The following is a 16,297-nucleotide window of genomic DNA, read 5'->3' on the forward strand; positions in this document are numbered from 1 at the left end:
CATAATAGAGCATGGGGATGACCATTATGTACTTCCATCATTATGTTTTAAGCCCTTGTACTTTTACAATTTATTTTAAACAATTCATTTATTCATGTTTATTTCTCATTTATAACTAGAACAACTTGACACTCAGTGCTGAGCTGCATCTCAAATTAATCTCCAGGTTCCCAGCTTTCAGATGATGTACACCACTTCTATGTGACATCTACTGTTGACCTGCTATCTAAAGACTAAAAAACGAGTCTATTGTAGCTCTCAGAGGGTTATTAAATACAACCTAAAGTCATGCTTTGTTGTTAATAGTTCCTTTGAGAATACTGTGGTCATTTAAGGCAAAATACCAATTATTTTCTGAAAGCACTGTTGATTTCTTTTCATAGTGGCAGCTGTTTACCTCAGGATGATTACTGACTGGCGCCTTTTGTTTACCCAGCTTTTTATTTACCGCAGCATCACCGGTGTGTGCAAGCATTCGTGCTGAAATATGTGCGTGAGAGAGGGAGTCCATGGAATACCACGTGCGAGCAAGCCTGTGGCTCTGCTCCCAGAATATAAAAAGCTGACATTAAGCCGTGTCCTGGTGCCTCACTGTGACGTCCGTACCCCCGCGACAGCCTCAAAAGGACTCCCATGTCCCTCGTCACATAGCAGGAGGGCCACATCATGAAACAGCAAAAAATAAAACACTTACGGCGTAGCGCACATAACCACCATCCCTCACTCTCAAAATAATAAGTGATAATAAAAAAAAAAAAAAGAAGCCCCGGCACCACGGCTCCAGGCTGAGAGATGAAAAGAATCGAGGCACCTGAAAAACTGTCATCAGCAATTAAATCAAGCGCTCCTAATGTGGCTCCCCAAGGGGGGGATTGTGCAACAGCCTTTCCCGGATGCTCCGAGAGTGACTTTGCTCTCGTGTGACTTTCCGTCGGATGATTCGAATGTGCTGCGTTAATATAGCTGAGTGTTGTGACATATTTCCCCTGCTCTAATTTCTTACCAGATGAAAGGCTTTGGAGATTTCCCTGCTGGATTGGTGCATTCATTTTAAATGGTGTCACGTGAAAAATTGTTGTAGCTGTGTTAAAAAGTTTGAGCTAAGAATAATGAGACGCCGTCGGGGCTACAGATGAGCTGATGTAGATTAAAAGACAGCATCAGCATGACGGTGTGATGGAGAATAGAAACACTTTCACAGCTGTGATTCGACATTTACCAGCTCAGTGCCACGGCCTTTACAATCGCATGCCAAGAAAAAACGCTTCCTAAGTACAGAGCTCCTGAAATAGTTTTCTTTCTTATATATTGTATATAGGTATATTTAGGTATTATTTATACAGTATATCCTCGCAGTTAAAAATAACTTGCCCAAGACACAGCAGGCTCATGTTTATCAGGCTAGCCAGTTGTCTTTATACCAAATGATACTGAAGGGAATAATTAAAGGGAGTAACGAAGAGAAAGATCCAACATCGTCTCTGTCACCGAGTCCAGCTTTCTCTGGACTGTGTTCACTCACGGCCGTTTAGGGAAACGGGTTTGGGGTTTTGTGCTTGCATTTTGATTTGTCAGTTGCAGTTGAAGAATTGTCCATACCCAGGAGTTCACACTCAAAACTACTGGAGACAACCTATGTTGATGTTCAGTGCCAAAGCTGGTTCGTTTCTTGTGACCAATAAGGAGATCTTCTCATAACTATAAAGGGGAATTAGGACCCATTTAAAAACAATCATACATGTTACTCTTATGGTCAGACATAGGGATGCATGATGATATCGGCACGCCACAGGTATCGACAGGCTTTAAAATGAAACATCGCCATCGGCCAGAAATCAACATTTCCTACGATATATATTACACAAAAATAAATATGCCATGTTTTACAGTGCTTCAGAGATGCGACCAAAAACATTTTCATTGGTCGCACCGGTGTGCCTGACATTTAACTGGTCTGTCTCCGTGTGCGTATGTGTGTAGCGTTATTTCCCCCCCCCCCACCTGCACCCAAAAAAAGAAAAAAGGCATGCATGTAACCGTGCCCTGTAGCCTACTCCTTCTCGAACAACATCACAACCTTAAAACATACAGGTTATTAAAAATGAAGAAAACTCTTGATTGAAAAGTTTGGGTGCACCTAAATTATGTGCCGGTGCAACTAAATATAAAAGTTAGGCACACCAGTGGAACCAATGTACAAGGTTAGTCTGGAGCCCTGTTTTACATGTAACCTAAGTTGAATAGTTTTCTTATTTTGCCCAGTGAATGTGTGCATTTTGAAAAGCATTGCATTTTATGTCTGCATCATGATAACAGTCAAGGCATAGTAATGTTAATTCCACTACAGGAGAGACCTGATGTGCTCTGCAGTTAGGTGGAAAAATAGATGTGCATATATTGGTATCGGCCTAAATATCGGCATATCGGATATCTCGGTTCTTTTAAATTTAGGACAGGGTATATGCCATCCTAATTTAGGATTTCTAACTTGGGGTATCCCTACATTAGGATGGTGCTGTAATAGCCAAATTCCTATCCTAAAATTAGATAGGACAGATGTTTCTATAATACCAAAAATCCTAAATGTCATCCTAAACTGAGATAAGATAGGATTTCAGACTTGGGAAGTTTCTGTAATGAGGCCCCTGGTTTGTGAGAGGCTTTCAGAGAGTAGCTCATGTTCACACATTTAGTTTGAACTTTCCCAGGCCATGGAAATAACATATTGGAATTCTGAATTTGAGTGGTGCTCCCCTTTAAACAACACACTTCCAACCTCTCCCAGACCACATCCAGCAGTGATGTTGTGTGTTCTCAGAGGTACAACAGACTTGAAACTTACCCATAGAGGGCAGTGAGAGCCTGCGATTAAGTTACTCTTTAACCATTAGTTTGCCACAATCGATAATACTCCTAGGTGTTGTATTTTAAATATTCATATGGGTGCTTTTTGTATGCAGTGATTAATAATTGCTGGTTAGGAGGGCTGGGATACGGCCAAATATTATAATGGAAATGAAATTTTCCTTAGTGCAGCGGTAAGGGTCATTAGGTGTTGATACATTTCCACAACACAATCAAGATAATAAATTCTGGTTATTTATTCAGTGTAACTGTTGAATAAAAGTGATTTGATTCAGATAAATACCTAAGATTATGTTTGAATACAACTGCCATCCTTCAGCCCAGCCTTGGTATTACTCCCTTGAATTGGCATCTAGTGCATGCCCACTAGATGTTCCCCCGCACATTTGTTTTTCAAAGATACATTTTCTTTTTTTATTTCTGTTTGGTGTGCGCTTACTTGGTCTCAACCCCCTTTAAACCTTATCTAGACTCAAATTCAACTGGCATCTATTGCCTGCTGTCTTACATCAGTCATTCAATTGTACCTGTAAATGTCTCGAGCCATCCCAAAATCCCCAATCTTGGCCACGCGGCCCGGCCCTTTGCAGGTCAGTAGGCAATTCCGAGCTGCAATATCCCTGAAAGATGAGAAAAAACAACACATACAGACTGTCAGGCGAGTACTTACTGTTTGGATTGATGGAGATTGGTCACTTTATTATAATTACGAACACACGGATTGAGATGCAGTTACACAACTCTCCACAAAAATAGTTTTGCTACAATAATGTCCCCATATACACCGATCAGCCATAACATTATGACCACCTGCCTAATATTGAGTAGGTCACCCTTTTGCTGCCAAAACAGCCCTGATCCATCGAGGCATGGACTCCACTAGACTTTTGAAGGTCTGCTGTGGTATCTGGCATCAAGCCGTCAGTAGCAGATCCTTTAAGTCCTGTAAAATGCGAGTTGGGACCTCCATGGATTGGACTTGTTTGTCCAGCCCATCCCACAGATGCTCGATTGGATTGAGATCTGGAGAACTTGGAGGCCGAGTCAACACCTCAAACTCGTTGCCATCCACATGATGTAATAGAAAATGTGATTCATCAAACCAGACCACCTTCTTCCATTGCTCCGTGGTCCAGTTCTGATGCTCACGACGTGCCCATTGTAGGCGCTTTTGGCGGTGGACACGGGTCAGCACAGGCACCCTGACCGGTCTGCGGCTACGCAGCCCCATACGCAACAAACTGCGATGCACTGTGTGTTCTGACACCTTTCTATCGGAACCAGCATTAACTTTTTCAGCAATTTGAGCTCCAGTAGCTCTTCTATTGGATCGGACAACACGGGCGAGCCTTTGCTCCCCACGTGCATCAATGAGCCTCGGGTCTGACCCTGTCACCGGTTTACCTTCCTTGGACGACTTTTGCCAGGTCCTGACCATTGCAGACCGGGAACATCCCACAAGAGCTGCAGTTCTGGAGATGCTCTGACCCAGTCGTTTAGCCATCACAATCTGGCCCTTGTCAAAGTCGCTCACATCCTTACGCTTGCCCATTTTTTCTGCTTCCAACACAAAATTCAAAGTTCAAAATGTTCACTTGCTGTCTAATATATCCCACCCACTGCCAGGTGCCATTGTAACGAGATCAAGTCAATGTTATTCACTTCACCTCTCATTGGTCTTAATGTTATGGCTGATCAGTGTATATGAGCTTTAAATATACTGCACATTCCCACAGCTTTGCTCTTGCTTTGTCTCCTCACTAGTTTCTTATATTTGCATCTATAAGAGAGCTCCATGTATGAAACTCCTACAGACGCTCCCCAGTGGGATCCAGAGTTCAGTGTAACTACCCAGTTGCCCTGGGCGAGCTAGTAAAGTGTATAGTTTCCTACGGTGCCTTTATAGCTCTGCCCACATGGTGCATCCAGGGAGCAGATTGAAATGTTCCGCAGTATTTGCAAGGCAGAGCGGGTAAGACGGGAAAATTCATAAAATTCATATTTGCACTGTCTTGGTATGGTTAGTCTTTGAGAAAATACAGTAGTTCACACAGCACGCTCTGCTCCTGTCTGGGGAAAAAGAAAATAGAGCCCACACACTGTATTCTGCTCCCAAGGCGTCTAACTTTCTTAACATCTTAAGAAGTGACGTTGTGAGCGCACTGCTCCTCATCACACTAAAGACAAGTGTGCACTAGGGACAATAAATACCCAGAATTTAACATCAGAATAACATCAGGTGACACTGCTCAAACTAGATCATGAGACAGGGCAGGGCTGGAAACGAAGAACTAGCAGAGATACAAGTGAGTGTGTTAACAGCAACACTTTGTTTAGTTGTTTAGCCTCCACACTCTGATGAACTTGGATGTGAAATGACACAATGAGGATAAAATAATAGTTCGGACTGATTTAAACTGAGGGCTTTTTAAGACGGGACTACACTATGCTTGATTGCCCCACTTCAATGTGCCAGAAGTGATTGGAACTATTCAATTTATGATATTATAGCAATACCTCAAGTTTGATATGAAATTATTTAGTATAGAATAAAGAACATAGTTTCAAGGGCATCCTTTCGACTGAAGCAGTTAAATGAGTGTCAGTAAACTGAGTTATCAAACCAGCTACAGAGAACATTTCCTATTCAAGAGAAAGTAGTGAATGAATCAATCCATTTAGGGGCATCTCAGAAAACAGAATCATTTCTATCATAGCATACAATCAGCATATGGGAGTTTACACACACAAAGACTTTAACACATTCCTTTCTCACGAGGTGCTGTAGCTAAATCTAAGTGGTCCTTGTTTAATGGCTCGGAAGAATTCATGCAAATGATTCGCTTTTTGCTTGTAGGCAAGGACGAGCCTTGAAATACAGCAGTAGCTATCATAGACTGCTAGCTGAGAGCTCAAGGGAAGGACACAGTGCTTTTGTACATGCGGCACAGTGATGTGAGAGCAGGCTGCTATTAAAACAATGTTAGCTGGCACGCAGACCTTATTTACAGCAAATTTTAACTGCAGCTTAAAGACCCATTTCACTGCAGCGCTTAAAGACCAATCTCCGTTATTAGTCTATTGTAACACCCGAGGTTGCATTAAACTACCCGTCTCTGCTCAGCACAGTGCTTCTATTCAGGTGGCTACAACTTCCAAAGAGAGTACCAAGCCTGTTGTAAAATAAAGTAATGTAAGAGTAACATTGCATCATCCACACAAAAAGCAGGGCGTTCCTCACTTCCAACGTGTCAAATATGTGGCCCTGCGCGTCAAACTATGACGTTCCACGTACCCCTCTAGCGTTAGTTTTACACTTTCAGGGCTGCCTCGAGTGGCTGTAGCAGTTATGAGCGGAGTCGAAAAGTACATTTTGACTTATTTTAACTTGCTTACAAAAGTTAACTTTCGTAACGTACTTAAATTACATCACGTATGTAACATAGGCCTACTTAACTTACGTACGTAACTTAGGTTATGTAACAAACATACTTATTTCAACCCAAACCATGATCTTTTCCTAAACCTAACCATGTAGTTTTGTTGCCTTAACCTAACCCAATAGTTTTGTTGCCTTAACCTAACCTAATAGTTTTGTTGCCTAAACCTAACCCAATAGTTTTGATGCCTAAACCTAACCCAATAGTTTTGATGCCTAAACCTAACCCAATAGTTTTGATGCCTAAACCTAACCCAATAGTTTTGATGCCTAAACCTAACCCAATAGTTTTGTTGTCTAAACCTAACCCAATAGTTTTGTTGCCTTAACCTAACCTAATAGTTGTGTTGCCTAAACCTAACCCAATAGTTTTGATGCCTAAACCTAACCGAATAGTTTTGTTACCTTAACCTAACCCAATAGTTTTGTTACCTTAACCTAACCCAATAGTTTTGTTGTCTAAACCTAACACAATAGTTTTGTTGCCTAAACCTAACCAAGTAGTAACAATAACGTACCTCCTCATACATAATGTAAACCACGTGTTCAAGTCTATTAGACTACTAGGCACGTTGAAATATAACGCTAAAGGGGTGCCCATTGCGTTAAAAAGCGACGCCAAGGGGTCCTGACCAAGCTGCCGTATTTGACAAGTTGGGAGTGAGAACGTGTTGGATAAATACCACCACAAGAAAGAGCATAGAAACACACAAACGCCAGAGCAAGTTATTCTCAGACAGCATTAAACCTGTCATTTAACCTGTTGGAGCACGCCACAGATCGAATCATCCAACCCTGTAGTCCCCAAGTAAAAGCAGCTTTTTCTGAGGAGCGGCTACTCCTCCACCATACCTCATTCACCTGCCCTTTACTCAACCCCGAGTAAACACACCTCCATAAAAATTGAAATTAGCCTCAAGGACAGTGTTAGGATGAATTTTAATACAGGTTTGAAGGCAGAAAAGCGGGCTGTATAGAAGCCCAAGAGCCGCCGGAGAAGAGTCGGCCATTAGATCGATTGATGGGGCTTTACTGTGCCACATTGGGGCAAACAAGGTTTAATAGACCTCGTTTGTCATTGGCCAATTCCTAGGAAGTCAAACAGAGACATGAAGGAAGAGGGATGCTATTTAACTGTCTCAATGTGATTTTGGGAGCAATTCTGACCTCTTCCCTTTTTGACATGTACTTGACTTTCCTCCCAGACATCCATGAAGGAAGACAGATTCAAGAGAAGGGTTTTTAAAATTCTTTAGTCACATCCTGCGGTTCACTAACAGCTGTGAATATGGATATAGAAGGGGGCTTGTGCCTTGGATACAGACCGTAAAAAGGCAAGCCGGCTACCCCATCTGGCTGCTCTGATGCTAAACTCATCACTTGTCCTTTCTGCTATAATACGAAAGGCAAAAGGCATGCAGAGTCCATATGTTACGCTTGGACGGATGCAGTCAGCTCATAATTCTGAGTAGAAGTCAGCAAATGAATGTGGACTGTGTTTGTTTTCCCTTGCACATTTGCATTCCATATGTATACGCTTACCCATATGTGCCGTATATTGTTTGTTTTTCTCTCTGTCTTGCTAATCTGTTAAGGTAGGAAGTATATAAGGCAGCAGAATACAATACATCCTTTCGTAATCATGGGCTGTATTTGTTAATGCCAACACACTGTTGGTTTAGCACATTCATATGCAAAATGTGAGGTCATCTGGTGGCGTACCTGTGTATAAATTGGTTTTCCTCCAGATACTGGCAGCCCTTAGCGATGTCTCTGGCCACATTGAGAAGGTCCACCATGCTCAGGCTGGACGGGTGCTCCTGATCAAACAGAGAAGAGACAGAGAAATCCCCAGAATGCAATATTAGTGAATACATCAGAGGCAGATTTTAAAAAAAAAAACAGAGGTAGTAGACATTGTAGTGTGAATATGTGTTTTAAAATCTGACTGATATAACTTGGATTGTAGTGTGTTCCAATTCTGGGGCTCAATGAGAAGAACAGATGTAGTAGCTTCAAAAATTAAATGTCCTATTTAGGAAAGTCAAAGTAAACGTGATAACGTGTTACCGCAAATTCGTTTTAATGCCACTCATTTCTTTAATGCATCAACGCAACTTGCGATTTTTAGGTTGTAGTGGGATCAGTTTTAAAGTTAAAGAAAAGCAACTGGCATCATATGAAACTAGAAAAAACCTAAGGAATCCATTGGTACCAGTCATACTGGTCATACCAGTTTGTCGCAAATGAGGCTAACTAAGGCTCCAAACTTGAGCTGAATTTTGGCGAGGAAAAACTGGCATGGCCATTTTCAAAGGGCTCCTTTGACCTCTGACCTCAAGATATGTGAATGAAAATGGGTTCTATGGGTACCCACAAGTCTCCCCTTTACAGACATGCCCACTTTATGATAATCACATGCAGTTTGGGGCAAGTCATAGTCAAGTCAGCACACTGACACACTGACAGCTGTTGTTGCCTGTTGGGCTGCAGTTTGCCATGTTATGATTTGAGCATATTTTTTATGCTAAATGCAGTACCTGTGAGGGTTTCTGGACAATATTTGTCATTGTTTTGTGTTGGTAATTGATTTCCAATAATAAATATGTACATATATTTGCATAAAGCAAGCATATTTGCCCACTCCCAATGATGATAAGTGTATTTAATACTTGACAAATCTAACCTTTTAGGTACATTTTGAACACATAAAAAATGTGTGATTAATGTGCGATAAATCACGATTAACTATGGACAATCATGCGATTAATTGAGATTAATAATTTTAATCGATTGACAGCCCTAGCACTATTCAATGACGATGTGCACTTGGGCATGATACAGCAGCGTGTCTCACCAGCCGGGGTCTGGTTTCTCTCAGGAAAGACTTGAGGTCTCCTCCAGCCATCAGCTCCAGCAGGATGAACCTGGGCATGGCCTGCAGACTGACTCCTATACAACGCACAATGTTCTGGTGGCTGAACTTACTGCAGGGACAGAAACACAGCAGGGGAAACGTGCATCAGAAATGGATCTGTTGACACTGTTCGAGAGACAAAATTCTGTTAATTGTCTGTGAGTGGCTCTTACCTGATGATTAGAGCCTCCATGAGGAAGTCCAGTTCGTCTTGCTCAGAGCAAACCTCAGGAAGGGTCTATTGTGAATAAAAAATTTTTTTCAGTAAAATGAACCTTATCAGTTTGATATACACTATCCATCTTTTTTTTATCTGCGGCTGGGTCGCGGGGGCAGCAGACTAAGCAGGGTATTCCAGACGTTGGCTGCCTTGTGTGATTCAGGCGTCGGGTGTTCAGACCAGCTGCGTTTCTGCTGCTGCCAGCCCTTACTTTATAAATAGAGTTTGCCTTTCATAATGGCCATTTTATTTCATTATAAATGTAATTTGTTTTTATTTTAGACAGAAAAAGGTTAAGAAGCGTGTGGTAATCTGTAAATAATAGTATTCATCCACATTTAAAACCCCTTGCTATATTTATTCATGGAGCTCTGCAGGTCACTGCATGTTCCACAGCACTGTCCTTTACGTATTTCAGACTAAAAGCCTTGTGTTAACACAGAAAAAAACACTTGTAGGCTTTTATTTTGAAAGTGTTGATTTAATAATAATAACAAGTCATCTCCGTAACATTTTCTACAGAAACAGACATCAAAACTGTAGTAATGTTGCTGATATGATGTCAATATACAGTCAATAGATCACTTTCACTGTCTGTTGTTGCTGTGAATCGTGCGCTGCTCGTGTAAAAAATAGGCGAGACCTCGAATCTCTAGAAGAGACGCAGCTGACACGCGGCCAGAGACGCACCTGTCGTTCCTGGTGTGGCCCTGGCTTTAAGCAGCATATTTGCCCACTCCCATGTTGATAAGAGTATTAAATACTTGACAAGTCTCCCTTTAAGGTACATTTTTGAACAGATAGAAAATATGTGATTAATTTGCAATTAATCGCAATTAACTATGGACAATCATGCAATTAATCGTGAGCCCTAGTTATTAGTGTTTCTCCATGACACTGAACATAAGGCAGTGAAAGAAAGGTGACAGTATTTGTGCTGTAAAGCCTTTAACTCCAATACAGCAATCAAAGTTTGACCTTTGAAAAACAGAAAAAAAAAATATTTATAGTTCCAGAGGGAACTCACCTTGACTGCCACCTGCAGTGGACTCGGTTCACCTGGTATTCCCACTGCCAGCCCTTCATAGACTTCACCGAAAGCACCGTGACCCAGGCCCCTGGAGACACACAAACACATTTATTATTTAGTTTCATTCATATTTTAGACATTGAGCTGAAACTTTCACACGGGGGGATTTCTCAATTGAAGACATTGGAAGCAGCCAGCATTAAGACATGTCCTAAATATACCTGTGCCCAAAGAATGATCACCTATTGAGTTTAGTACTAGGTAATGACAGCTCAGCAGAGATGCTAGTCAGTTGTCTGAATAAGTAATTCACCAGCATTTCAGCCCGAAAAGGCAAATAACTATGTATAAAATTAAATTTATAAAATAAAATGTCTCCTTGTGACATCCTTCTGCAGAGAATGGTGAACTTTGACACCAAATTACGGTTTTAACTCCCCCCTTTGGAGCCATTGCACTTGATTCATGTCTTAAATAAATCTAGATATTGGAAAATATTCATAGGTCCACAAGAAAGAGTTAATCACAGAGATTTAGAACCACAATGATAAACTGGTGAACTATAAACACATGAAAGATTCATAAAAAATTGAAAAGAGCCCTGCAAAAATCATTTCCCAGCCGCTCGGATCACTGCAGTAGACCCATACTTTAGTAGACTTTAATATTTCAGGCTTTATTTAAACTGCTACGTCTCACACCATGCTGTATTTATGAGTCCACCCTATTCAAATAGTTTGTACGAGTAGAATAACTGCTCAATTTGTCATATTTGGATACTGTTATCCTAGAGTCAGACATTTCACATTTCACCACAGATTGTATTTAATGTGTTCAACTCATACTGAATTTGTTCATATTGTCTTTTTTATGATGAGATGAGTGCTGGGCAACATGACGATTTCATATGGTCAAAACAATATAAAAATGTCTATTGTTTAGATTTTTCTATCCAGATATAGGCCAGGTCTATATTTATTTTTTCTCTATAATTTTCACTTAAAACTTAAAACGAGAAAATAGTCAGTACTTTATTGTCTAGTATTTAATTCACATGAGTAAAAGGGCCGGGACCATACACCTATCTCCTGATTTGATACTATCACGATACTTGGGTGGCGATTCAATATGCATTGCGACTTTTAAGTATTGCAATTCGATATTACGATTTTTGTTAACTTTTTTAACACTAGACCATGGGAAAAAAGTTGAATCACACACTTACTTTGGAAAATATCTAAATTAATAGAGTAAAAATGTTTGATTTTCAGCATGTATGTTGTCAGAGATGACCTGAGGTCATTGTCCGGCATTATTTATAAAAAAAATTTCCAGCATCCCAAAAATCAAAGAATTAAGACATTTTCCTCACAAATTAGAGGTATTTTCTTTCTAATTTATAAGGGACACATAATGTTTTATACTGCTGGTTAATATAATCCAACAATCTTATCTCCATATATGTATTTTGTATATACAGTTCCCTTTGTTAACACCTTATTTTGAAAACCGGACGTAGTCACGTGTTTATACTTCCGCTAACTTTGCTAAGTCCATTGCTAGCTCTTCCGTCAGCTCCGTTCTTTTTATACAGCCATGGTCAGCTCCATCTGGGCCGATTGAATGAATTTAACATAAATGCCAGTATATGGGCGCTCTACAGTTGTAGCGACGGCTGGCTTGATCGCAGTTACCGCAGTACGATAATGAGTTAGCATGCAGCTTTAGCCGTGATGTCTAGCTCTGCTTTTCCTGGCAATGTGTGAAACCCAAAGTGTTTCCATACTTTACTGGATGTGTAGTGTTTACCACTTTACATTTAATTATGAGGGTGCAGGTTGTATCCACGCAGACCCTCCGCCATTTTCTGCTCTGTCGTATCTGCCGGTTTTTGCTTGCTACAGCCGGCTACTATTTGTTCTGATTGACGGATACGGAACAGATATGACGTCACGTTACTCAGACTACAACTTATCGTTTTACCTCCGCATAGACTCAAATGAAGCAATTATATCGATTCTGGCATTCAAAAAATCTATTTCAAAATTGTAAAAAAAAAAAAAAATCATAGGTGAATCCATTTTTTTCCCACCCCTAAAGAGTATACAAAAAAAAACTTTACCACATGGTTATTTCCTATAGACTATTTATTTTTTTAATTACCAGAAAACACGCTACATCGTTATATGTATCGTTATTGAGATATGAAATGACCTATATCGTGATAGAAGATTTTGGCCAAGGCCCCCCTGCCCTAGAGGAGATCATAATTTCCCAAGAAACAGTGCTTGCTGAAGTAACAACAATGCTGGCTGTGGACCTTTAGCCTCTGCTCTTTTACCTGGTGAGGGAGATATTACGCCTCGGTACTTCCTTCAGGTCATTGACCGATGCCGTCTTGCCGGCGAAGCAGTAGTTCGGGTTGTAGTCGGTCATGATGGTGGATGCCCGCAGCTTACTGAGCTTGCAGTCTGGACTCTGCAGCTCCAGCTGAATAGACTGCAGCTCTGTGTGTTTGCGTCTGTACACTGGCGAGATGAAAATGAAAAGAGTTTCATTCCACGACTGAGATATCCGCAATTTGAAAAGCAAACATAACCTTGAACACATCTTGTCGAAAATTATTGCTGGCAGCCACAGCACACAAAGCTTTTACAGGTATTATTTCTCTAAAGACCTTTTGCTTGTACAACAGCAATTTTTATGAAATATAATTCCTTTGTGTCTGTGAAATATTGATTCCTCTTTATCTGATGCCAGATTTGTCTTTCTAAAATGTTCAGATACACAATGTTTCAGAATTAAACCCTCTACGTATAAATATGTCTTGTAGATGTGCACATGTAAAAGAGACAATCAAATGTGAATGGCAACAGTATGCACAAAACCAAGACAATTTATGTAGAACATCCCACTGTATGAAGACACACTCTTTCTCTCTCACACACACACACACACACAAAACCGAACACTTTATAGCGCTAGAAGCCTCGACCTGAGCTGGGAAACACATTAGTCGAAGGGAGAATTGTTTATGTATGTATGCTTATGTGTGTGTAGAGGAGTTATTTATTTACCAAGTGCTTTCTAATGTACGAGTGCTGTCAGCCGCCGGCTAAGCAGCCATCCATCATTAGCGCATTTCATTCATCACGGAGGTAGTCCCACACCTCCTGAGCTCCCGCCTCGTCTACTGATGTGTGTGCATGAGTGGAGGCGGGAGTCTGGATGTGAGCGAGTGTGCGTGTGTGTGTGTTGCGTGTGTGTGTGTTGAGGAGATGATGGCTCAATGAGTGCATATGTCTGGCTGTAATAGCCTGAAAGCAGTCGAGCAGACCGATGTCTGCGCTGACCACGAGGTTCACTTCAACAACCTGCTGAGGCCGTCTGAGAGAGACCAGGACAGACACTGGAAAACTTTGCATGTGTGTGTGTGTGTGTGTGTGTGTGTGTGTGTGTGTGTGTGTGTGTGTGTGTGTGTGTGTGTGTGTGTGTGAGAGAGAGAGAGAATGTGTGTCTATTGTTCAAACAGAAGCTAGAGCAGAAAATACAAATACTCATGTAATGTGAACCTCTCAGGCATTTAGCAGCACAGTCTGGCTCTTAAGGGTCAGTAACAACTACTTCAACTTTTCCATTCTCCATGTTCATTTTGGTAGTTGTCAACTTCATTGTTTTTGTTTCACAAGAAAAAGTATGACGGTGTATTAGGGCCATACAATACACATATACATATATACAATGGCCCCTACAATGGACATTCACACATGTGAGCGTCTCCCACTGGCTAGCTCACGGCCGCCGCTCTGCACTGCTCTCATACGGCGGTTACAGCTGATAACGTCGTTGTGGAAGAGTAGCGCCCATCCTCCGGTTCTCCCCCAGGTTAACAGTGTTAGCTCTGTCAGCACTTTTGCCTGTGTTAGCACCGTTAGCTGCGAGTCGCCGGCTCAGCCGTCGCCATGTTGAGAGCCGTGCAGAGGCAATAGAAATGCTCCCAATCTCGCATTTAGCACTTTTAATCTCTGAGATCTTTTTTTGCAAATTTATGACAGAGAATGTTCAAGTTTTTTTCTCGTATATTTGTGAGTTTTGTCTCGTAATTTTACAACTTTAACCATGGGATATTACCCCCTCTAATGAACACAGTCAGGAGAACTTACTTACTTAAGAGTATACAATGACAACAACAGGGCTTGGGAGAAAGAAACAAGGTGATATTTTGGCTAGACTAGATTGAAATGTTCAATATAATCTGATGACTATAAACAATAAAATGTCATAAATTTTTATTGACTAAAACTATACTTAAATAGTTAGTTTTCTTTGACTAAGATAGACTAAAACGTCCTTTGGTCAACTAAAACTTGACTAAAAAAAAAAACAGGATGAGGTTGACTAAATATGATAAAAAATAACAAGGACATCTGACACGGGACTAAGACTAAGACTAAATAACACAATAGCTTACAAAATTAACCCTATACCACATATCGTTTTTTTACTATCCTTACTGACTTACTTATCATGACTCCGGACACAGCCAGCAGCAGGGCGGCGATGAGGGCCGAGGTGCCCACAGACAGACCCAGCGCCAGGTGGGAGAGAGACGGCTGGGGAGTCAGCACGGTCACCTCTGCATGACAAGGGGAAACAACAGCGTTCCACAGTTGTTATCTTCCCCAGAGGAGTATTAACATTCACTTCGCCACTTTGATCCCCCCACTTAATTAATGATGTGAAAGCGATGACACAACAGAGCTTAGGAGCAGCGACGGACGGCGCATGTCAATTCCCTTTTCAGTGATAGGGGAGATTTCATTTCACTTGTCTAAGCTAAGGAACAAATCTGCACACCGAGAGAGACCATATTGAGATTGTGACCTTTAATGACCTAGCATCATAGAACTATCTACTGCTTGTCATTACTGAGAACAGATTTGCAAATCATAGGGCAAGGAGACACTCTAGGTCATTAAGATATCATTGAAATGGTAATAGTTATTTTGCTTCAATCTATAAAGGGACATGCTGCCATATTAATTCATTTCAATATTCTGTTACTTTAATGCCTATTTCTTGCCTCAAATGTTCTCAGAAACATCTTGTAGTGTACTGTTTAGCTGTAAAATGAGAACGTTTGTGACCCGGCAGCCATGTTGAGATCAGTTGAGGAAATACCAAGCACCGCCCACCAGCCGGAACAAACTTTCTCATTTTACAGCTTAACACACTACAAGATGAACATTTGAGGTGAGAAATAGGCATTACAGTAACAGAATATTAATTAATATTTGATTAGCGCTGCCTAGTTTGACCGTTTGATTGGAGTTTGCGAGTGATTGACAGCTGCCTCTGTTGAACTAACAGCCAATAGGAACGCTCTCTCTCTGAAATGACCTGTGATTGGCCAAAGTCTCCCATCACGGGCTAGTTTTTTTTAAAGCCTGATAACAGAGCCATTGAGCCTTGAATTACAATATGCTGAAAGGTTATTGTGGAATTTTTGCCCGATGATGCCAAAAATATTCTGCCTACTGCAGCATTAAGCCATCATGAAATATGCGTACAAAATCCATGTACAATATCACTACATGAGTATGAGGACTTTTCGCCTAAATCCTCAGCTTTTATTTGACTGTAGCACAAAGATAAATCACAGAGCAGGACTCAACAGGCTAATACTGCTATAGGTGTATCCATTTTCATTAACGGGTTAGCTTATCCTACGGATTGATTATTATTATTATGAATGATTAAGGCACTATTACAAAAACGTTTCCTCAGATAAAGATTCAATAAAGTACAGAGCCTCCCAGGCTTAAT

General features: G+C 40.9%; 1 protein-coding gene across 3 annotated transcripts in view; it reads right to left on the reverse strand.

Annotated features, from left to right (window-relative positions):
- The window catches only part of alk (ALK receptor tyrosine kinase), a 484,391-nt gene that overhangs the window by 13,200 nt on the left and 454,894 nt on the right, over positions 1-16,297 (reverse strand). For all 3 annotated transcript variants that reach the window (XM_074661350.1, XM_074661348.1, XM_074661351.1), the window contains exons 19-25: positions 14,994-15,107; positions 12,813-12,999; positions 10,469-10,559; positions 9,395-9,459; positions 9,162-9,291; positions 8,027-8,124; positions 3,393-3,485 (exon numbers count right to left, since the gene is read on the reverse strand). In XM_074661350.1, the coding sequence (XP_074517451.1) occupies positions 3,393-3,485; positions 8,027-8,124; positions 9,162-9,291; positions 9,395-9,459; positions 10,469-10,559; positions 12,813-12,999; positions 14,994-15,107 (778 nt within the window). The remainder of the gene's footprint in view (positions 1-3,392; positions 3,486-8,026; positions 8,125-9,161; positions 9,292-9,394; positions 9,460-10,468; positions 10,560-12,812; positions 13,000-14,993; positions 15,108-16,297) is intronic.

The sequence above is a fragment of the Sebastes fasciatus genome, chromosome 15, assembly GCF_043250625.1.
Source record: "Sebastes fasciatus isolate fSebFas1 chromosome 15, fSebFas1.pri, whole genome shotgun sequence".
Taxonomy (NCBI): Eukaryota; Metazoa; Chordata; class Actinopteri; order Perciformes; family Sebastidae; genus Sebastes; species Sebastes fasciatus.